The 23,911-nt window shown below is 45.3% G+C and overlaps 1 protein-coding gene across 1 annotated transcript in view; it reads right to left on the bottom strand.

Annotated features, from left to right (window-relative positions):
- Positions 1-23,911, bottom strand: part of Xpnpep1 (X-prolyl aminopeptidase 1) — a 57,395-nt gene that overhangs the window by 6,524 nt on the left and 26,960 nt on the right. Inside the window, exons 4-19 of the mRNA XM_008841754.3 lie at positions 22,264-22,327; positions 21,036-21,140; positions 19,497-19,589; positions 19,092-19,235; positions 17,405-17,500; positions 15,347-15,428; positions 12,774-12,984; positions 10,617-10,706; positions 9,839-9,889; positions 8,659-8,717; positions 8,452-8,529; positions 6,389-6,460; positions 4,088-4,148; positions 2,272-2,341; positions 1,264-1,437; positions 274-350 (exon numbers count right to left, since the gene is read on the bottom strand). Coding sequence (XP_008839976.1) covers positions 274-350; positions 1,264-1,437; positions 2,272-2,341; positions 4,088-4,148; positions 6,389-6,460; positions 8,452-8,529; positions 8,659-8,717; positions 9,839-9,889; positions 10,617-10,706; positions 12,774-12,984; positions 15,347-15,428; positions 17,405-17,500; positions 19,092-19,235; positions 19,497-19,589; positions 21,036-21,140; positions 22,264-22,327 — 1,527 coding nt within the window. The remainder of the gene's footprint in view (positions 1-273; positions 351-1,263; positions 1,438-2,271; positions 2,342-4,087; positions 4,149-6,388; positions 6,461-8,451; positions 8,530-8,658; positions 8,718-9,838; positions 9,890-10,616; positions 10,707-12,773; positions 12,985-15,346; positions 15,429-17,404; positions 17,501-19,091; positions 19,236-19,496; positions 19,590-21,035; positions 21,141-22,263; positions 22,328-23,911) is intronic.

Consider the following 23,911-nt stretch of genomic DNA (forward strand, 5'->3'; position numbering starts at 1 on the left):
TTTTTTTTTTCTTCCTGGCTTTTTTGTTTTTCCACTGCTATTACTTAACTCAGGGACTTGTGCATGCTAGGCAAATGCCCTGCCACAGTTACACCTTCATCTGTCTTTCCAGTTTTACATAGGAGAAAAGCTTCTGGTGAAGTCCCTGGGATGAAGGGAGGAAGCTCCATTTTGGCTCCAGTATGCATTTTTTTGGCTCCAAAGACAAAAGTATTTATCTCGCCATAATAAGAAGTAGTAAAAAATTTAAGCAAATAAAATATAAATCCTCACCTTAGTTTTCACAGGAACCACCAAAACGACATTCTCAATGCGGATCCCGAAAACCCCATCTTCATAATACCCTGGCTCTAAAACAAACAAAATTCCAAAATGAGACGCAGACCATGAGAAAGCCGAACACCAGGAGATGCTTTCCTCCAGGATGATGGCCCCACCCTGAGGAGAAGGAGGGAAGAAGGATCCTTCCCCAACACTATCCACTGTAAGAGCCCAGAGATGCCATCTTCTCCCCTTTAGCCATATTCTTACAGGCATCTGAGGTACAGGAAGAAAGGTTCTAAAGTCCTAAAAACTGGCCACAAGGTGATAAACAATAATAGGGATCGGCTATGTAACACATGCTGTGTATCCACCGGACACAGTGATAGAGCATTAAGGTCTATTTCCATTCAGCAACTGTAGAAGAAAAGGCAATACAATAAGACAACAGAATACAGTACATTCAGTATGATCCAATGACTGAAACAAGTATCTACCACATAAAAGACCAAACACTGGGCTGGAGCAATGGCTCAGAGGTTAAGAACACTGGTTGTTCTTGCAGAAGACCCAGGTTCGAATCCCAGCACCCACATGGCAGCTAACAACTGTCCGTAATTCCAGTCCCAGGGGATCCGACAGCCTCTTCTGACCTCCGCCGGCATTGCACGACAGGGGTGCACTTACCTACATGCAGGCAATACACGCATACACATAAAATTTAAAAAATTAAAAAATAAAAAGACCAAACACTGACAGAGCAAAGTATTTATCAGGTTTTTCCAAGGGCAAGGGGTGGGAGGAAATTACATGATTTTCATTTTCTTCAAACCCTGATCCATACCTCACTCCCTCTAAAATGAACATAAATCATTCTGATGACCAGAAAAGGCTGTTGTCAATTCAAGATGACAAGAGGAGAAAGTTATTGTCAATTTCCTTTAAAATAACTGAAAAACAAGAAATAACAAAGAACAGGCCCTCTGCATGAGGGACACCTACCATCAGTGACAATCATGCCAGCTTCCAAGGGCTCATCAGAAAACGTTTTGTAACTGATGCCGCAAGGACCCTCGTGAACATTCAAAAAGGACCCAACACCATGTCCTGTTCCATGAAGATAATCCAGGCCAGAATCCCAGAGAGCTGAACGGGCAAAGGAGTCCAGGAGGTGGCCTAAAAGACACAAAGAGCCACTTGGTATTTGTACAGCACTTTAGAGATTAGATTTATTATGTTTGGCTCCAGAAGGTGAAATAGAAACCAAGAGGCAGCACTGAAGAGTTCAGATTTCAGCTCAGCACAAGAAAGAACTTTCTAACAACTAGAGATGCTGAGAAGCCAGTCAGAGCTTAGTTAAGCCAGGGGATCATTTGCACAAGATGCTGATGAGAGGAAGGACACCTATTTGCAGATTAAGGTTGTGTTAGGTAACAAAGACATTCCTTTCCAAGCTCTGGGACTTGAACGTTTCAGAATTACAAACCTGAGATTCTAACCAGATGACCAGCAGTCAGGCGAGCATGAATGAGGAGACTAAGGGAGATGAGTGCATGCCCATCTGCCAGAGCCCAGGCCTTGCAACTACCAGTTCAATGCCCCATCCACCAGTGCTCAGAGCAGAATACATCTAAAGTCAGAATCCCAGTAACATAAACACCAACAAGGGCCATCAATGGAGGCACTGCCCAGGTACTCAAGACAGACGGGAGGCTCCCCTAACTTCCACTCCAGCCCTGAGCCCTGCATACTCATTTCACCCCTACATGTGTCATCTACTTCTGTAAGTAGTCAGAAGTGTGACAGCTAACATTGGGAACAAGTAGGGTACTGGGGGGGGGGTGTCAGCTGAGCTCCATCAGTGGGTCTAGGAGACTCACTCCATGGAGCACCCTACATACCAAGCTGGGCCTGAAGTGAACTAGGACTGACAAAGTGAAGGACATATTTTTCCACTAACTTGGACATGTTTGAGTCCTGTGTCTGCGTGTTATAGAAAGAACCACCTACCTTTGGTTCCTGTAGGGAAAACAGCTGCACTCACAGCTATGTGGCCTTTGAGGACATACGTGAAGCATTCCTGCCAAAGAAAACCCAGAAGGCAGGTTGCAGGAGACAGACACTAATCCTGTAGTCTAGCACTTCAGAGAGTCTTGACTATAAAAAGTGTTTAGTAATACTATAGAGAAATCTGGAGTGAACAATTTGCCAGAAAAACCCTGAAATAAATTTAGTGAAACAGCAACAGACCTCACCAGCTTTATCAGGTCACAGACATCCTGACAAGCTCTGTATCAGGAAGACTAGAGAGAGGAACGGCAGCACTGATGATACAGGTAACATTACAGCAATGCACAAGCTCTGCACATCTGTCTCCCCAATAGAGATGCTAGCATCACCTGCACTTAGAAGAACTGAGTACCAGCCATGCCAGGCACTGGTACCAGCCATGCTACACAGTTCACAGGTGGTAACCTCTGGCCTGGCAGACAGGCATCATCATCTGGGCTCCTCACCACCGTGCTATCCTCAGGTTAGCCCTACTGCCCAGTCAAGAACCACACCACTTAGAAGGCCAATAGCTTGCCAGTAAGAAGCAAGGGAAGGACTGACACTGGACCCTCCTCCATCCAGTCACAGCAAATGGATCCTGCATCCAAAGCCCAAAGTCTTCTAAGGGGCAGAGCGGAGGGGGGCTCCAAATGGGCAAGACCACTGCATCACATAAAACTTTTGCCTTGGGTATCTTCCTGAAAAAGCTCCCTTGGACAGACACACCACTAAGAGACTCAATCACTGCTTACTGAGCAGACTGTGATCTCAAGGCTCCCAGCTTAATGGAGCCTTATATGAAGCCTGGGAGGTGGCTACTGCTATCCCTATCTTTATGGATAATAAGCTTTGTTCAAGGTCATTGTGCTGGATAGCATTAGTTGTCAACTTGACACACTTGGGTTGAGGGAGCCTCAATTGGGGAATTGCCTCCATTGACTGGCCTATGAGGCATTTTCCTGATTATTGAGTGGTGTGGGAGGACCCAGCTCACTGTTGGTGGTGCCACCCCCTGGGCAGGTTGTCCTAGATTATACAAGACAGCATGTTGAGCATGGACCAGAGGAGCAAGCCAGTAAGCAGTACTCCTCCACCGCCTGTGCTTCAGCTCCTACCTCCAGGTTCCTGCCCCTGAGTTCCTACCTTGGTCTCCCTAAGAGATGAACTGGGAGATGTAAGCCAAATAAACACTTTCCTCTCCAAGTTGGTATTGGTCAGAGTGTTTTGTCATGGCAATTAAAGGCAAACTAGAATAGCCATGATGTCAGTAAACAGCAGAGGAGACTCAAGCCAGGTCTCCAGACCCCTGGTATATATCTCTCTGTCTCAGATTTACGCTACCTTTCTATCTGGTAATACCAGAAATTGAACAGTGTCTATGGAATGTTCCAGAGAGTTTCTTGAGAGGGGAGCTGTAAATAGAAGCACTTAACTTGAAAAAAGAAGGGGTAGCTTTCAGAATCAAATCTAGACACTAAAGATAAAGCATGCATTTTTACTACCCATCCCCTTATTCCTCAAGAGAAGGCCAAAGCTATTTGAAGTTGAATTTGAACTGCCTTGGCCTTAACAGCATGCCTTCAAATTTTCTCCAAACATCTCACCCTCCAATAATTAATTATATAGACCTCATAAAGCTAGTAAGTCTGACTCCATAGAAAGAAGCCATTTTACTACCTTGCTTGTAAGTTTTACTTATTTATACAATCCCTTTGATTAAAGCATGTCCTTTTTAAGAAAGCAGAGAGGGCCTCCTGAGTCTTTGCTCCATTACCTTCTCATAGTCAGTAGGGGTCCCAAAATGCATAGTCCGGGTCACATCTGTGGTTCCATCCCTTTCAAAAGCAGAAAAAGAAACAAATCAGTGTCCAGTCAAAGTAAGCTTTTCTCAACTGTGAGACAGATGAGTATGGAGAAAATATAACCCTTACACATTGCTGGTATGAAAATCAATTGAACTTCCACTTTGGAATTCCAGAGTTTGCAGGTAACCTCTACTTTAAAGGGTTAAACACAGTTACATATGAGCCAGCAATCCCATTCTTAGGTATGTGGTCAAGAGACTTAAAAAGGTATGTCTGCAAAAAAACGTGTACATGAACTGTATGGTCTGTACATACATTTAAAAAAATAAACTGGTTTTAGAGGCTGGAAAAATGTCTCTGAGGTTAGGAGCACTTACTGTTCTTACACATGACCCAAGTTCAGTTCACAGCACCCACATCAGGCAGTTCACAACTGCCTGAAATGCCAGCTCCAAGGGATCCAATGCCCTCTTCTGGTCTCCATGGGCACTGCACTCATGCAAATACCCACATACTGACACACACACACACATACACATATACGTATGTGAAAAAAAAAATCTTTAGAAACTGTTTTGTCTGGACACAACAGGGCAGTTACACATATGAACAAGACCTGTGTAAACCCAAGCCAGACAAAAACCCAACATGGATAGGGGAAGTGGGCAAGAAGCCCCAGCCCCATCTGAGGATCTATTGGCAACTCATAGCTGCTGGGAGAGGGAGAGCCAGTTTTAAGGGTGTGAACATGGAAGGCTGACCAGACTCCAAGGAATGGATACACACAAAAGCATTTGGGGAACACAAATTAGATTCAACTTCCCTTTAAAAAAAGAAAAATAACACCAGGCGTGGTGATGAATGCCTTTAATCCCAGCACTCAGGGGGCAGAAGCAGGCAGATCTCTGTGAGATTAAGGCCAGCCTGGTCCACAAATGGGAGACCCTGTCAAAAAACGAAAAAATGAAAAAGATAATAGAAAAGAAAAAGAATAATAAAATAAAATCTTCAAATAAACTGCAAACAGTTAAAATATATAAATAAAGCAAGGCATGATTACAAAATTGACTCAATAAAGTAGGAATGGATTCAGCTCTGACATATACTCTCTCAGTCCACAATGTGATGGTTGCTCCATGAGACACATCATCACTGGGTTATGAGTAAGACAGCAGAAGACCAGGTACACAGGAGCTTATTTTTATCAAGAGCCAAAATCCTTCTCCTACTGTTAGAAAGCAAGGGAGTTACTAAGCAGAGACCCTAAAATACCCCCAAAATACCCAAATGCCACTCTTAACATAAGCCAGCCCACATCTCTAACACCAAAAGGATAACTTCCAGAAACTTGCTATAAAATTCAGAAGAGACAGAAGTTTATACTATCTCCAAGTGATCCCCATGCCCTTAGCTACAGACTGACAATATCCACGTGTCCCAAGGCCAGACTGTTGCTACCCCACAGCTAGCTGATCTCATGTAATAACTAGGTTCTCCCTCAGCCAACCCCAGCTGCAGTGGGGAACAGAACATTCAAAGGCCTTGCTGTGCTTCCCTAGGGCAGACAGCATCTACTCTGGCTCCTTCTCAAGATTCTGCAGTGAGACCCAACCAAATCTCAGCTTCTCCTCTGAGCGAAATACCCTAAAGCAGATGACTGTGGTAACACAAAGAAAGAAATTCAGAGATGTAAGCGGCAAGTCCTTGGTTTTTTTAATGATGTATTTTTATTTACACAAGTGTTTTGATTGCCAGTAAGTTCACTAGGATGTGTGTAGTGTTCAAGGCCAGAAGGGATCGAAAGAGCCACCATGTGGGTATGGGAATTGAACCTGGGTCTTCTGGAAGAGCAGCAAATGATTGTAACCCCTGAGCCACTTCTCCAGCCCCAAATCGTTATTTCTTATTCATTCATTCAAAATTAACCCCTTTCAGGTCCCAGCTGCAAACACGGTGGCTGGCAGGCAGATTGACAGGCTGGGGCAGAAAATTTTACAGTGGTTCCAAAAGGTCACTTTATTTCAGTTACTTATTTCATAATCTAAAAATTCCCAACCAAGGACTAAATATTTCCATCACTGTTCTGTAGGAACAAAGTCACAACTGGGCTTTTTCAATGAGAGGTAAAGGAAGGACAAGAAAGAAACAATGCATCAATGGCCAGCAAAGGAGCTGACAGCTGGGTGCTCTCAGCTAGAGCACAGCTTATCCACCTACTTAATAGCTGTGAACTCAGTGTTAACTTCGAAAGCAGCCCCCGGTTTACTTACTTGTACTGAGCACCCGAGTCAATGAGGTACACCTCATCCAGGGACAGGGTCCTATTCGTCTCAGGGACCGGCCTAACAAAGTTAATTAAAACTTAGTTATTCCAAAAATGTAACCACTTGGTAAACCTTAGAGGGTATGACTTTCCTGCACCATTCTTAAAACCTATTCCAGTCTGAAATTATAATCAAAAGAAATTACCCAGTAAATTATTACAACTAATTGATTTAAGCTTACACTAAATTAGCATTAAACTTACACTATTCGAAAACTCAGTGACTTATCTCCCTCCAACTAAGTTAAGGCACTCAAAGGAAGGAATAATAACACATATCTTCCTGTTTCTGTCTAGAACAAAATATCAAGAGACGTTTTTAAAGCACAAAAATAAGAATTAAATAGAGCCCAGGAGGCTGAAGCAGGAAGAGTGTAAGTTTGAGACCAGCCTGGGCTACACAGTGAGACTCTGTCTCAAAAACAACCAACCAACCAAAAACACCCAATAGAAGAAGCAATAGGTGGAAGCTTGAGTTCCAGAAATGAAGACCCACAATAGCCTCACTCATCTCTGGAGATCCAGGGCCCTGCCTCTGCATCTTATCTTCCATCCTGACTCCCTCAGGGGTCACCCCACTCACTTCTGAGACCACCAGACACAAGGGTGAATGTCTAACGGGATGCTGCTGGACAGGAAAGGGAAGTGAAATGCCTCTGCTAGAATCCCTCTTTTCAAATGAACGGGAGGCAATTTTGAAAGGTGACCCACCGCCCCCATGCCATATTCTAAACAGTATCACTATGTTGAGAGTGCCCAAAGGGATGCCAACATCTAAGGTCACACTTTGAAGGTTCCAACCCCTCTCCCGTAATAACAGGGGCATAAGCTGAACAGCTAAAAAGTTAATCAGACATGGGCCCATCCTGTAAGCAGATGTCCAACAACAGCCTGCAATGAACAAATGCCGACAGAGAAGCAAATTGCTTTAAAATTTGTATGGTTCAAATAATATGAAAAAAAAATCCACCAGAAAATTCATCATCTGAGTTAACACAAAATCCCTTTGTTATCTCTATGTTGGATCAGGAGCATTATTTGTGTGAGAGAGCTGTACAGTCAGATCTGTGACTATCTCCCACACACAGCTTCAAAATCTGCCCCAAGCCTAAAAGCTCAAAAAGTAATTATTTAAAAGAGAAAAACTGAACCCAACAGTTCAGAGAGACCGCTCTCACTGCACATGGAATACAGAAGCACAAGATTCAAAGTGAGCTACACGTAGCAAAAGGGCTGAGCTGGGCAAAGCCGGAGCCCAGTGGCCATGCCTAACTACACTTCCTTCCTCTCCACGGGCAGGGCTCAGGTCCTGAGCACAGCAGGGCCCCTCACCTCCTAGTTCAAGGAGGCTCAAGTCTGTGGGTCATGGGCTCTCAGATCATGTAGTAAAAGAAACCCTAGACTGGGATGCCTGGCTTCAAGGCCTCAGTCAGAAAGAAATGGCTTTGTTATCCAGTATCTATCTACCCACAACAGGTTGCTCTACCACTTGAGTACATTTTTGATATGTTGGTGATGGAGCTCACAAGATGGACAGACCAATACATCAAGGCTAATATTACCAGAAAAGAAATTCTAGTCAGGATACAAGAGTTACAGATACAGTTTCTGGGCCTCTAAAAGGAAATAAACTGGCTATGGTGGCTCATGCCTGCAATCTCAGCACTTGAAGTAGGAGGATCACTGTGAGGTTGAGGCCAGCCTGGGCTATGACAAAGTGATCAGCACCAGAACAGCCTGATCTACAGAATAAGATGCTGTCCCCAAAGAAAACCTGCCATTTGACACTTGTAGAAAATGCCATTCTGGGCCTAAGAGGAACTAAAGGCAGAGGCTTGGGAACTCAGAGGAATAAGGCCTCTGAGGTCTAATTTCCCCTACTTTATAGTCTCAACAGACACAAAGAGGTGGGCACCAGGGCCTCTGGTAAAATAATGTCTCCCCTGCTCAGGCTCCCGTGCAGAAGCAGCAACAAAGCCAGGCCTGTGCTCCTCTGTCCGCATGCCTTACGCATAGTGAATGATGGCGCCATTGGGTCCTGTACTGGAAATGGTTGGGAAGCTCAAATCCACAAAGTCAGCCTGTTGCCTGGAACAGAAACCACAGACAGCAGAATCACTTAAAGGCATTGACTATGCTGACAAGCAGGGCCCTTCCAGCCTTCAACTGGCCAAGAAATCAGCATGAAGTCCATGGGTCTCTTCACCAAATTCTTACCTGCGAAATTCCTCAGCTTTGTCAGCAGCTGAGATCTCAGTCACACCACCTTTGGGAACCTACAAGAAAACATGCTTATAAATCACAGTGAGATAGTCATGTGTACCTCAGACATATGAAGAAGGGCTAACAAGAGAAGCATGACCTTTCCTCAATTCCCACATGCCCCCTCTCAAGACACTTTGTGTCTCCTCTTAACAGAAAGGGAATTTCTGAAGGTTCTCAACAAAGCTATCTGCAGTAGAAGGGTTTCCAGTCACTTAATTTTTCACTCAACTATTTTATTGAGCACTATATCCCCAAACCTCCCCAAAATCTAATGTATCTAAGCTTAAAAAAAAATCCCAAAATACCCCCCCAAGCAATCATCCTAAACTAATTATCCTAGAGGAATAAAAAGGATAAATGCAAAGTTATTACTGAGGGTTATAACAATGGAAAAAAATAAAGATAACTAAAAAACAACAGGTGAAATAAGTAAAACAATCTGGCCATGGGATGCAGGATGCAGTCACCACCTGGATCCTTTCTTAAGACCTCAAAGCACATGAAAACGTTCATACTACATGATCCTAAGTGAGTAAAATAAACAAAATACAAAATCTCATCTGTATACTATGAGAAAAATAAAATGATTTATAAAGAGATGAAGAGCTGGAAACAGAGAAAAATAGTCATACTAGAAGAAATAAGCATAATCCCTTCTTCCAATTAAAGGGTTGTTCATATAATATTTAAAGGGAATGTGATATTAATAGCAGTGCAAAGAAACTAACCTCTTGTCAATTCCAGGTATGGGTGGGCAAGAAATTAATGGCCAAGAGTCAATTTAATATAAAAAGTTTCAAGGCTTAAAGTTCAAAATGTATACCAAGATCTTTTAACCCTAAGACAATCGGCTGACCTGTGATAATTAAGGGTCACTTTTCCTCATGGTGAAATTCACTTAGTTACCATTCCCTAACCCAAAAAGGATCCACTCTGTCATGGGATTTCTTTCTCCTTCAAAGAATCTTTAAATACACATATGCATACAAAGATATTGAACATACTACCAATAGGAGAACACTAAAATTAGATTAAAACTTTAGACCACATGGTCAAAGAGGAAGCCACAGGTATGTCACAAGTATTTCAGAATCATCTATAGCCAGGTGTTCAATGAAGACTAAGCACCAACCTCTTTCTCCAACCAGTTAAAGAGTTCACAGAGGGCAACAGCATCTTTAATCTGTACAAACAGAGACATGTTTTAAGTTACAGCGGAGCATCAGATGGTCAGATTCACAGCCCACAGCTATACTGCCTCCAGCACCACAAACCGTTGGCAATCAGGGCTGTACTTCCTACTTCTTGGAAGTCACTTTGCCACAACTTCCATTATTAGTATGGGGGAGGGCAAAAGGCTGCCATGCTATTAATCAACTGAGGCTTGGAAAGGAAGCCCCCCAATGAGGTAAACTCCTGCCCTATAGGGGCCAGGGATGACAGGCTATGTCCAGATCTCTGCCAACCTTAGATCTTGCTTAGCCTCACCTTCTGCCTTAAGAGTAGAATCTTGGTTTTATTTTCTTTCTCACGGTCATCACATCCTCACCTCCCTTTACCCTACCATCATCAAAGCCTCTCTTTGTGTTGTGTCTTAAACCTCATAAAAACTTAACCCATCAGATTTTGCTCTCTTTCTGTTGAGAAGGGTCCCACCATATACCCAATGCTGGTTTCAAACTCATGATCCTCCTGCCTCAGCCTCCCAAGTAGTTAAGATTATAGGTCTACATCACCACACACCTGGCTCCCCAATAAATATTTCATTTCATTCTTCCACTAGCTCTGGAAGATCAAGAGGACTAGGCTCTGTGAGATTTGGATCTTGTGTCAGGCCCAGGGCCACACAGCAGATGACTGGACCTTCTGATCACCTCCCATGCATTTCCTGCACTGGCCACCCTACTCACATGAGCCCGCCTCATGCCTTCTGATTCAGCTGAGTTCTTCACAGCTTTGGCAATGCAGATGGGGGTGTAAGGCATACAACAGCGATGATCCTAGGGGCAAGAAGCACAAAGATTAAAAAACAGAGCCTGCTCACCAGTCACTTTGAGACAAATCACTGAAGAGTTCCCACTCAGGAGTCAGCAGCTATCCCCTGGGGCCTGGAGACCTGTCCCTTTGGTTGATGCCCCCGAGCATGTTCAAAGGAGCTTGAGCTCATTCAAAACAAGCACATCAAATAAGGCATCCCCTGCTAAGCCTGGTTCTTTGAGATGCTGCCTGCTTGTCACTGGCAGATTGCTTTGGTAACTGCGGTTGGAGTTCCTACCCACTCAATGCGTAACTGAAATAACCCTCTCACAAAAGGGAGCCTTGTCTCCCATTTAGGGAGGCAAGATGACCTGAAAGAAGGCCCCAGCTCTCTCCCGCTTTCTACTTTGTGATGAACCTCAGCTACTGCCTCATCTTAAAGGGCTGGAGGGCCCTTTCCAAATGCAGAGTAAGTAACAATCCTGCTTCAAGTGACTGGGGAGGGGCTCAGCACACCTCACACTTGCACAGAGCTTCTCAAATTTCTCTCTCTCCTCCTTCCTCCTCTCTCTTCTATTCCTCTCCCCCTCTCTAATACACCTCTCAAGAAACAGGGAAAGGAGCTGGAGAGATGGCTCAGCAGTAAGGGCAGTAGCTGCTCTTGCAGAGGACCTGGGTTCCGTTCCCAGTACCCACATGGCAGCTAACAACCATGCAAAACTCCAGTCCAAGAGATCTGATGCCCTCTTCTGACCTCTGTGGGCATTGAACAATACAGGTGCCCTTACCTATGTGCAGGTGATACACTCATACACATAAAATAAAAATAATAAATAATAAATATTAAAGAAAACTAGGGAAAGCAAAAGTGATCCCCAATTGGGTCAAGCAAATACATCTGAGTAACTAAGTGGCTCCCTACAGGCCACACACAGTGTCACCAAGACAGGGTTGCTGACAAGTCAGATCTGGACTCTTCCCAGGATGGCCCACTGATGTGCTTGCCAAAGACCACTTAACAAGCAAAGGCCCAGGGCAAGCCAGTAGACAAGCCCCCATCTGAAGAGGCATGGATTTCAGTTACACTGGTTAGTTTTTGTCAACTTGACACAAACTAGTGTTACTTGAGAAGCAGGAGTTACTTGAGAAGCAGGAACCTCAATTGGGGAAGTTCCTCCATTGGGCTGGCCTGTGTCCATGTCTGTGAGGAATTTTCTGAACTGCTATTTGATGTAGGAGAGCCCAGTCCACTGTAGTGGTGCCATCCAAGGCAGGCAAGCCTGGGCTGTATAAGCAAAGCAGCCGAGCGAGCCAGTGGAAGGAAGCCAGTAAGCAGTGTTCCTCCATCCTCTCTGCTTCAGCTCTTGCCTCCACATTCCCGCCCTGACTTCCCTCAGTGTTGGAGTATGACCTGAAAAGTTATGAGCTGAAATAAACCCTTCCTCCCACAAGTTGGTTTTGGTCAGTGTTTTAATCACAGCAACAGAAAGTCAGCAAGAATACCAGTCCTACCCAGACTCTAACTGAAGTAAAGCTATAAGGGTTGGTCGCTCAGCACTGCCCAGCAAAGGCTCAGTAAAGGGCAAGACTGTCACTACTGTTTGATCTTAAGGCAAATCTTCAACTCTCTAGTCACTCTGAGCCTCAAGTGTCCTTATCTAAAGTGTGGGGTAAGATATGGGGTGTGCACATCCTGAATTGAGGCATTCTTACACCACCTGGGCAGCTTTCACTCTGAGTGCTCAGCTCCCATGCTAACCTTATTTACTCTGTACTTTATCTGAAATGCTTTTCATAACAGCACAGTCCCATACACTACGTATGTTTTTTTCCTCAGGCACATTGCTGTTAAAACAGATCCATGTAAATAAGCCTAAGTATTAATATGTGTCACCTAAAAATTATCTTTCATGCCACACCCTGTAAGACACAGGCCCAACAAAGAGCTTCAAACCCTCCACCTGGTTCCAGCTCTAGGGCTCTTACAAAGACCATGGTTCAGATTCCATCACCTTTGCTCCAGCTCTGTACGACATCTGAACCACAAAGAGGCTAGTCATGTTCAGACAGGCCAGAGTGGGGCCACTAACCTTGGGGATGGCCTCGCTAACAGCATAGCTGGCCTTGTCGCTGACCCACACCTTCTCCCTCGGGGAGAGGTCGGCACACAGGGTTTTGAGCTCACTCAGGATAGACTTGTAAGGAAGGACCTGGATTTTGTATTCAGCCTCCAGGCCCAAGTCAAGAAGCAGGTGCTCCTTCACGTCAGGCGTATCTATGCGGTCACCATCAATGAAGAGCCTTCAGGGAGCCAAAATGGGTGACAAAAAAGGAGGGCACGTAAGTGAGGGGGTGAAGACACAGACACACAGACACACATACACACACAGCTCTTATCTTCTGGCAGTCAAAACAAAGCAGCTTTTTCCTAACCACTGCCTTTCCAAATCCTGTCCTCCAAACTGCATTCCCTGTTCCTGTGTAAAGTGTCATCACCCATCCAAGTGCCTAGACCAGAAACCAGCACCTTATGTTTGATGCTCCTTCTTCCCCTCCACTAATGTCCTGTACCTACAACCACATCTCCATCATGTCTGTCCAGCTCTGGCTGCAGCCTTACCCATCACCACCCAGGCATGGGCTACCACCACCTCCCAGCATCCAAATTTCTCCTCCTACAACATGTGTTATGATTTACAAGTCTGACCATGTGGTGTCCTCTGAACAATTCACAGAGTCCTCAGCATCCCAGGATAAGAGCACAAGCTCTAAGTCTGCCCCACAGGCCTTGCTTCTCTGCAACTCCCACACATCTTCTGGGCTCACTTTATGCTGGGATCACACTGAACCATCCCAGGTCTTCAACATGCTGTTCTCTTGCCCGCAGCATCGGAACACACTGCTCCTTCTGTTTGTATCACCTCACCCAGTGCTCCTCACCCACACTCACCCAGCTAACTCATCTATCCCTCATCTTTGCTTAAAAATTATTTTCTCCAATCATCTCCTCTTACATACAAGTCTAGGACAGGCTCCTCCTACATACCTATGTCCACTCCTGATGGACTGGTACCACCTACATGTTTGAATCCTTCAGGGAAAAGAGCTCATCTCAACTCTAACCCAGGAGCCCACCTGTGCCATTCACCCTGGCACCTAACAGAGGTCCCTAGCATATGGCTTGCTCCCCTCTCAATAAATGTGATGCCTAAGTAAGAGCAAAGTACAAGGACATATATGAAAACATCATAATGAAACCCATTATTCTGAACACAAACTAAAAAGTGAAGCAAATAAATAAATACATTGCCCAAATACCAAATAAAGAAAGACATCTGTCCTGGTTAGCTTTAAAATACTGTATTTATTATTTTTATTTTATGTGCATGAGTGTTTTTGCCTACTTGTACGTTAAGTGCACCCATGTTGTACAATGGCTGTGGCGGTCAGAAGAAGTTGTCAGATCCCCTGAAACTGGAGTTATGGACGACTGCCATGCTGGGATCACACTGAACCGTTCAGGGTCTTCAACACGCTGTTCTCTTGCCCGCAGCATTGGAACACACTGCTCCTCCCGTTTGTATCACCTCACCCAGCGCTCCTCACCCACACTCACCTAGCTAACTCATCTATCCTTCATCTTTGCTTAAAAATTATTTTCTCCAATCATCTCCTCTTACACACAAGTCCAGGATAGGCTCCTCCTCCTATGGGTGCTGAGAACGAAACCAGGTCCTCTGCAAGAGCACACAGTGCTCTTAACCACTGAGCCATCGTTCTAGCCCCTCTAGCTTTAATTTGGCACAGCCTAGAGTTATCTGAGAAGGGAGTCTCAACTAAATGACTGCCCAGGTCAGACTGACCTGTGGGCATCTCTGTGGGGGGTTGTCTATTGCTAATGCAACACAGCACCATTTCTTGGGCAGGTAGGTTCTGTGCTATATAAGAGAGCTAGCTAAGCATAAGCCTGCAGACAAGCCAGTAAGCACAGTTCCTCCAAAGTTTCCACTTCAAAGGGTCTGCCAGATTTCCCCCAGTGATGGCCTGTGGCCTGGAAGTGTAAGTGAAATAATCCTTTCCTCCCATAAGTTGCTTTTGGTCAGAGCTGCTTTTGGTCTGTTTTATCACAACAACAGAAGAAAACTAGAAAACCACCCAATAGAAAAACAATGACAGGAAGACTGCAAGCAACACTCTACAATGATAAAACTGACAGCTAAACAGAGCAAAGTACAGGGGATTTCCCTATATCATTTCTGGCCTTTAAAACCACTGGTTTCTTTCCACTGAGGTCCAGAATTGCACAGTTGAGCCTAGCTACGTACCTCCTACTATACTGGTTGCTAGCAAACCTGGAATCAAATGTGTGGCCTGAGCAAGTGCGGCCAGCAGGAGTCTGTGCCCCAACCTCACTCACACCAAGTCAGTCCTAACACCGTCATCTAGTTATTTTTTAGTCTCATTTTACTACAAATACTTTCATAGACTTCAAGAAATTTGGGGTTTTATTAGAAAGGCAGGATAAAAACATCTGTTAAGGAAAGCAAGAAGAAAAGATGAAAGTTCTGGAGAAAGGGAGTATGCTACCATAAGTTTGGGCTGAGGACTAGAAAGGGGAGCCTGGAGCCCAAGGAGCTGTAAGAGAGGATGCCCAAACACTCACATGATTGTCTCTAGTCCTATGACCGCATAGGAGAAAAATACTGGGTTGTGCTCCACATCTGATCCTCGGAGATTGAACAGCCCTAAAAAGGAAAAGAAAAGTCTCTGTCACTCACCTGGCTCCCAAGTCAAGTTTAACAGGTATCTTGTTGGGGAAGGAAGAGTCTCTGTTTAGAATTCAGGGGCTATCAAAAGATTCAAGGTCATCATCTCTCAGAAAGGCAGATCTTACTCCTGGTTCCACGTCTGAGCTGCAACTGTTGGTGTCTGCCACCTGATGGCAGCAGAACTGTTTCTTAGTCAGCAAAATTGCAGTCACAAGGAGGGAGCAGGAGAGTTACTGATCAGAAAACACGAAAAATGCACCTCAACAAAGAGTTGAAATGGCTAACCTAGTTGTGGGGACCTGCGAGGCTCAGCTTTGCTGCACACAAACGCAGGGACCCCCAAATACAATGAGGAAACAAGCACTCTCTTCATTCAAAGGCAAATGATCTAGGGTAGAAAAACTGAGACTCGCTCACAAGGGGGGGCCCACAAGGGCCCTCTGAGCCCTGTGGAAATGGAGCTTCCTGTAGAGGCAGAGGAAAAGCAGCAAGTCACGAGGCTGCAGCCCACGAATGAAACCAGAGCCTGCCGCCCACCCACAAAGGGCTATGTTACCAGACTGGGTGGAGAACCTGCCTTCAGCCAGGGTCTAGTGAGGTCACAGAACATTTGAGAAACCCGATGGACAAGCAGAGCACAGCTCTGGCCCCGAGGCTCCCAGCTCCTGAACTTGCTCTCAGGAGATAAAAGAACAAAAAGGCTCAGCACAAAAACCTGCTGCCACTATTATAAAACAATGTTTCTAGAAGGAAAGCAGAGGGGCAACATTTTTTTACCTCTCATACTAACTCCATTCTAATGTGAGTGGCTGGGGCTGGTGAGGTATGGCAGGATGGGTCAAAGCCCCTGCCACACACTTACTCTCAAACCCATAAATACTACCCGTAAAAGCCAGCCAGAACAGGAAGATGAAAATGATCAGAAACTAAAACATGGATTTATGAACCAAGATCTTGATGGCAGTGCCATAACAAACTGTGGGGAAACTGGAAATAACCCGAAGGCTCTCCATATGGAAAGTGTTGACTGTAGTAGAACCATTTGATAGAATTTTTAATACTTAAAATTATGCTTCTATCTGCTTCTCAGATACTGACACATTTAAAACATCAGGCCATCAGATGACCCATATGGAGCAACATTAACAGAGGCTGTCTCTGGGCAACAAGATTACAGGCCGTTTGTTTTTCTTCTATTTCCTCTGTACTTCACTATTCTTCATAATGGGAGTGTGGTTTTGTTACGTTCAGGGGAGGAACTACTCTTGTATGGCTTTTCCTCTGATTCTGGAGTTAATTAGATAGGAATCGTTGATAATTTGACAAAGTTTGGGAGAGGGAAGAGACAGGACAGAAATCCAGGAAGCAGGACACCATGGAGTAAGGCTTTCCTTCTCCAGTGAGTGGGTCTCTTCTAAGCTTCCCTAAGTCAAATCTAGTTAGAACAAGATAGAGGAGGGTGGTTTAAGCAGAGTCCTTCAGGTTATGGAAGATGACAGGAGATTCTGACAACTGTATGGGGTTGGGGACATTTTAAGGTCTCTCTGAAGGTTAAGAAACAGCCACTAATCAAAGAGCCTGGAGAGGAATTTTCAGTTCGAGTTTTCTTAGGTAAGAACTTTCCTAGAACATTCTCTTTGTGAAGATCTTAGAAAACTACATAAAAAGTATAAAGAGAGGATGACACAGGAAACGTTCAGAAGAAATGCCTGTCCTCAGAGGAGCCACTATCCCAAGAGACAGGTCAGAAGTAGGCATCACATAGCAATTCACCATCAGCCACTGACTAGGACTCCTCTGGCAAGGCTCCAGTCCCCTGCCCCACTCATTTACAGGCACTGTCTTTTTCTTATCCCTTCGTCACTCAGAAAGCTAAATGGCATAAACACAGATTCCCAGTGGCCCAAAGCAGAGATCAGGTAATGCCCAGCCAGTGAAACCAGAGAACTCACAGGCAATCTCATCCAGGGCAGTGACCACAAACCACACGATGCTCCTCTCAGCCATTTTCAACCGAAGGTCTGCAACCTTCTCCTTCCAGGAGATGCCTGCAAGAAACAAACATGATTGTAACTCCAGCTGTGGTCCCAAGAAGCCAGAGCTCAGGTGACAATGCCTATGCCAAACACTCTTACTACATCTTACAGGGAGCATGCAGCCTGCCCAGGCAGGTAGCTGAGATTCAGGTCCCGCAAAAGAGGTATGACTCTGACAAGCCACTTAACTATCATGAACCCTGTCTACCTCACCAACCAAAAGTTCATCTAGACTTGCCAGGCACAGAGGTCCTGCTGCTCAGTGCAGTTAAGGATCTGAAACAGACCCAGTCCCTGCCCTCTTTGGACTCACAATCTACAAGCCAAGACAGACAATTAAACCAGCAACTAAGTACACTGCTGAATAAAGACTGCTATGATTAAGTAAACCTAGGGAGCCATGTGAATACACCCTCCAGCAGCAAGAACTCACCTGTCTCACAGGTCAAGGGACTCACTTTACATTCCTTGGGCCATGAGATTTGGTGCTAAGACTGAGGAATTCCCTACAGTCAGACTCACTGTGACTACTACTTTCAAATCACACCCACCCTGTCAGGCACAGTCAAGGCCTCCCTGTTGTTCCCCAGAGTGAAATGTGGCCCCAGGGAACTCACTCATGGTAACATCTGTAACTTGGTTTAGAGCCACCTAAGAACAGGGTAGGCAGCTATGTGGGTGCACCTAGCACCTAGCAGTATCCTGCCTATACCAGGCATGTAACTGTTTACAGAACAGAAACCTTACCAGCAATATCTGAGGTCTCTTCTCCCACAGCAAAAGGTCAGGGGCTGTTTCAGTCAAAAACAATTCAAAACATGCTGATGGAAAGTATGAAGCTGATCCTGGGCCATTTGCTGGACCCATTCTGCCCTATATGCCACACCCTCCAATGAGGGAGCCACACTGGAAAGCAAGCCGGGGGCTGTCCACAACCAAGGGCTGCTTTGAAGATCAGCCCAGGGAATGCTGTTTAAAACTTGGCCCAGAGTCTGAGCTATGATGCTTTCTTCCCAGGACCCTCTGGGCAATCTGCCTACATTCCAGTCATCCCCCATCCACCTCTGTTTCTATAGCAGGGCTCCCTCCCCTGCAGTTCCGCCTCCTACTTCTCTCCCTCTACCCTTCACTGTTTTCATTAATCTACACTTTCATCCCTCACAAAAAGTTCACAGAATGTGCTGCTCACCTACCACTCACACAGGCCAAGGAAACACCCACATCTAAACTTCTAAAGCATAACAAGAGAGAGGGTAAGGCCTGGAAGGCAGCCCTAGGCTCCGTCTCTAGTACCAGACACAGAAGAGTGGCAGTTAGCAGCCAGGGGGCAGAAAGCTTAGTCCTCTCACCAGCACCCAACAAGCCACATAGAAGAGCTTTGCAGAATAAAGTAAACCAAAGTGAGTGACAAGTAAGTAGCAACAATGGAAGCCAATAAAGCCTGTGTCTGCCAAACAGCCTGCTCTACCACGGTGAGGCATAGTCCTCCAGGGGGCTCAGGGGCCCAGGATAGAGGGTACAAACAGCGCACCAACCCCATGATAGCAGGATCTTTATTAGAGACCTTCAAGATGAGCACTGGGGCTATAGTCATAGCTCTGACCTGTATAATCCAGACCCAGTGTGAGGAGAGGCTTGCAGGGGCGCTCAGGCCGGTCTGTCCAGATTTTGTCAATAAGGTTCTCCTTCACAGGCACAAGGTGGTGGCCAGCACTTCGCAGTACTTTGGCCATCTTCTTCCAGTAATCTGAGGAAACATACACGTGACCAGCATACACTGAAGGCCCATTTCATCTAAGGCATTCCTCTCCAACTCGGTGTCAGGTATGTAGAGTGAAGAACTTCCCCACTCAAGGCCTTCCCTGCCTCTGTCCCAGACTGTCTTCCCCAGCTTGACCTCTATCATGACATCAAGTTGCACTGAGCCCCTAAATGCCCCATACCCATACTCCAATAATAAGGAGAATGCAAAGATGTCTAGAAGGCTGCAAGGGATCAAATCACTCACCTGTAGGAATGATCAGCGGGTCCACACCAACCCTCGATCCTTCTGGAAGCACACTCACCAGCCAGTCCTCCTGAGTTGGTGTATCCTTCAGACCTAAAAGGCAAAGACTGGTAAGTAATTTCCCTTCACCCTCAAAGGCAAGATCACAGAACAAAGGCCCCTGCCCACAGTCAGCCTCTGACCACAGGGCTGAGCCTAAGTCTTAGCGACAAAGAAATCTTTCCAAAGATTCCCGGAGGGGCACAAAGGCACCCATAGCACCCCTGGACCTCCCACTCTTAAGAGAAGAAAATCCCTTATTTCTGAAATATGGTAAGGTACGAAACAACCTTCATGAAGTTATTTTTTTTAATTTTATGTGTATGAGTGTTTTGCCTGTGTGTACATAGGAGCACCACATGTGTGCAATGCCCACAGAGGCCCAAAGAAGGAGTCGAATCCCCCTGGAAATGGAGTTAAAGATGGTTGTTAGCTGCCATGTAGGTGCTAGGAACCAAACCTGGGTCTCCTATGGCCAGGAGTGGTAGCACATACCTTTAATCCCAGTACTCAGGAGGCAGAGGCAGGCGGATCTCTGTGCGTTCAAGGCCAGCCTGGTCTACACAGTGAGTTCCAGGCCAGCTGGGGCTACAGGGAGACCCTGTCTCAAAAAGACCAAAAAAAAAAAAAAATTATTTTGATAGTCCAGTTTTTCTTCAGTCGAGCTAGTCTCTTCACTAGCCAATATCTTTGAGATAAACACTTTTTTTTTAACCATCAGACTTTTGCTAAACATTCTGGTAACATTCACGGATATTTAGAGTAAAAGTTCATGTATTCGAAAACAGTACTTATCCTTACTATTTTCTCTACTGACTTCTGATATAACCACATAGCCACAGAAGGGAAGTTCAAAGATTTATAAAAGAAATTAGTTCATGACTCCCACTTCCAAAAAACCGCCTGCAGGCTGGCATGGAGTTTTATTTTGCTATTTGATTCTTTCCTATTTTTTTAAAGACCACTAAACAAGCCATTTTATTAACAAAGTTTTTCTTGGGGCTCCTGGCATAACTTCTGCAGAATAAAGTCACATCATTTCCTAGCAGACAGATGTTTGGCAAAACTACGAGGTTGAGTCACTCATGGGGCAGTGAAACCCTCCAGAACCTTCCTAGAGGGGGCACACCTGAGGAAGGCAGGTTCAGTGGCAGACAACTAATAAGAGAAGCACTTAGGAAAGGATACAGCCCCTGGCCTGGGGCTGGCCTCTTTCTACTGTAAAGGCAGTCAGTATTCATGCCTGTACTCTTTAGCCCCCAGTGCTACCTGGCCTGAGAGCTTGAGCTTGTGGGCCCAAAGGAGAAGCCCCCAGTTTCCTCTCAGCAAAATGAGAGGGTCTCTGAAGCAGAGACCAGAACCCCTCCAAAAATTAAGTGTGTGTTTTCCTTGGATTCTCAAAGGGTCTAAGATGTTAGGATCCTAGAGCCCTGAGGGATTCCACCATGCCTGCCCAGATCAGGCCAATTCTGTACTGTGGGTTTGGTTGCTTCTACCCACCCATCTTCATGAGAGTCCAGTTGCTGTCCATCTGCTTCGCAGCTTGAAGAAAGTAGCGCCCATCGGTCCACATGGCTGCATGCTCTTCTGTGATGATGGCTGTGCCTAGAGCAGAGAAGCAAAGAAAAAAGTTTCTGACTACTGCCCAGAGACTGTACAAAAAAATGGCAACAGGCAGTTGAGCGGTAACTGCTCCCCATGGAGCAGTGGGGTCCTAGACTCCAGGGAAATCACCAGATAAAGAGAATGAAGCCACAACCAGCTATAAGTCAAGCTCTGAAGGAAGCAGTCCTGAGGCTCAGATTTCTGGGACACTGGTCTCTGCACCGGTGCAGCCTGAGTTAAGACTATAACAGGCGTGTCGGCCAAGGAGCTCTTGTAACCAACAAGACAGTGGTAGGAAAGGTTTCTCTGCTCCACTAGACAACTTCCCCAGAAGCAGGTCAGCCAGACCCTATGAATGTCCACGGTGACTCAGCAAGCAACAGCATGGAGTCTTTGCCTCCCACCTCTACTGACCCTCAGATCCCACAGGCCTGGCAGATCTTGGGGCTTTAGCAGAGGCAGCTGCCAAAACCAATCCAAATGTGCCAACCAACACAAGCACTTAAGCTAAGAAAGCAGGGGTGAACCACAAGGACAGGGGGCTCCCACCTCACCCAGCTTGCTTAAGGAATGGGAGCTCTGAGGGGAAACATCCAAAAACTCAAGGGTACAACGATTTTGGAAAAGTTAGGGCAGGAGACCAAAGAAGCTTACCATTACCCATTGTTATCTAACTCAACATTGAAAACAAAAAGTCCAAAAGTCAAGTACTCAGAATCCTACAAGAACAGTAAGCTAAGGTGGGGGATCTGGAGTGCTACTGAAGCCCCATTTCATGTTTAGGGTACTGGTTAGACAGTCATATTTGGCTTAATTAATATACTTTCTATATGTATGATATAGTCAACAAAAAAGCTCAAAAATTTTCTTTTTAATATAAGGGTTTTGAGGTGTTCTGGTTTCTTTTTTCCTTTAAAGCAAAGACAGAGGGCAGAGGGTCACCAAAAGGTAACAGTGATAAGCAGGAAAAGACCAGGAACCCATACCTTCCTGTGCAGGATCCAGGGGGAGCATCTGGTTTATATTTACTTTTTGGTTTTATTTCATGGGCTGAAACTCAATTCGGTTATTTTGGGAAGGGAACAAAGATGCAGTAAAAACAGAGAAAGAATTAGTGACTCACCTGCAGAACCATCGAATCCAGAGACAAAAGCCCGTCGACAGTCACAGGGAGCAATATACTCACTCTGGAAAACAAAGACGGCGAGTTGGATCTCAGCCATTCATGCTGTGCTAAGCCCTGTGGAGACTACAAAGGTTGGGGGCCTCTTGGCACCTTCCTTCAAGGAGCCAAAAGTCCAGCTAGAAAGGCAAGCCAAAAATTAAAAAATTAGCTGGACATGATGGTACACACCTGCAATCCCAGTGCTTAGAAGGCTGAGGCAGAAGGATGTCAAGTTTGAGGCTAGCCTGGGCAACACAGCAGGGGACTGCCCCCCAAAATATAAATAAATAAATAAATAAATAAATAAATAAATAAATAAGTAAATAAATAAATAATAAGCTAGAGAACACGCCAACTAAAGGCTACAGGAATTAATTCCCTTTAGTTCCGCTTCAATTAGAAAACAGCAAATGAGCAAAAATGCATTAAACTACCTTCCTCAATAAGATCTTACTCAAAAACAAACCAAGAGCTTTCCCCATCCATTGCCTCTGACAGTTGGGCATCTGTTATTTTTCTGAAAAGCAGAGCTACATTTGTTTTAAGCACAAATAACTTAGTATCTTTACACATTAGCTTCTTTCTCAACTTCCTGTTTGCATCCCCTCCAAGATCTCCGGCAGGGGCCATCCCTTCCTGTCAGGGAATCATCACCAGAAACACTTCCTCCAATCCAGAGGGCTTCAGCAAAAGAAAATACCACATCCAGAATCAGGCTCTTCCCACTAGAATCCCCTGCCTCTGTACAGAAGAGGTTCTTCTGGTGAGAGGAGAGGGCAGAAGAACCACCATGTGCATTCCAGTAAGAGGGGAGGGCAGGAGGACCACCATGTGCATTCCAGTAAGAGGGGAGGGCAGGAGGACCACCATGTGCATCCTACTGGGGGGTGAGGGGCAGGAGGACCACCATGTGCAACTTCAGTAACAGCCAGAGAAGCAGAGGACCTATGGAACTTGTAAATAGAGAGTAAATAGTAGACGCAGAATTTGATGAGCAGTCAGCTCCAGAACTCAATTCTGAAGCCCTATACCTGGCTGCCCCACACAATACATTATCACTTGTCTTCGGAACTCTAGGGTAAGATCAAAAGCAAGCAAGAAATTAATACTGACTGAGAACATGACAGGAGCTCTAGGTCACCTAGACAAACCTCTGGGCACATCTGTGAAGAATTGGCGCTTTCTAGATTAGGTTTGCTGAGGTAGAAAGACCCACCCTAACTGCAGGCAAAACCATACCATGGGCTGGGGTCCCAGACTGAATAAAAAGGAGAAAGTGTGCTGAGAACCAGCATTTACCCCTCTCTGCTTCCCCACTGCGGATGCAACATGACTGGCCCCTCAAGCTCCTAAAACCATGTCTTTCCTACCATGATAAATGAAACCCTCAAACTGTGAGTCAACATAAATCCTTCCTTAAGATGTTTCCGTCCAGTATTTTGTTGCAACAAGAGAAGTAACTAACACACTTAAGTTAAAAAAAAGAGAATCTGTAAACCGGGCATGGCAGCACACACCTTTTATCCCAGCACTCAGGAGGTAGAGGCATGGGGATCTCTGTGAGTTCTAAACCAGCCTGGTCTCAACAGCAAGTTCCAGGCCAGCT

This window comes from Nannospalax galili, unplaced genomic scaffold (assembly GCF_000622305.1).
Source record: "Nannospalax galili isolate Female #2095 unplaced genomic scaffold, S.galili_v1.0 scaffold601, whole genome shotgun sequence".
Lineage (NCBI taxonomy): Eukaryota > Metazoa > Chordata > Mammalia > Rodentia > Spalacidae > Nannospalax > Nannospalax galili.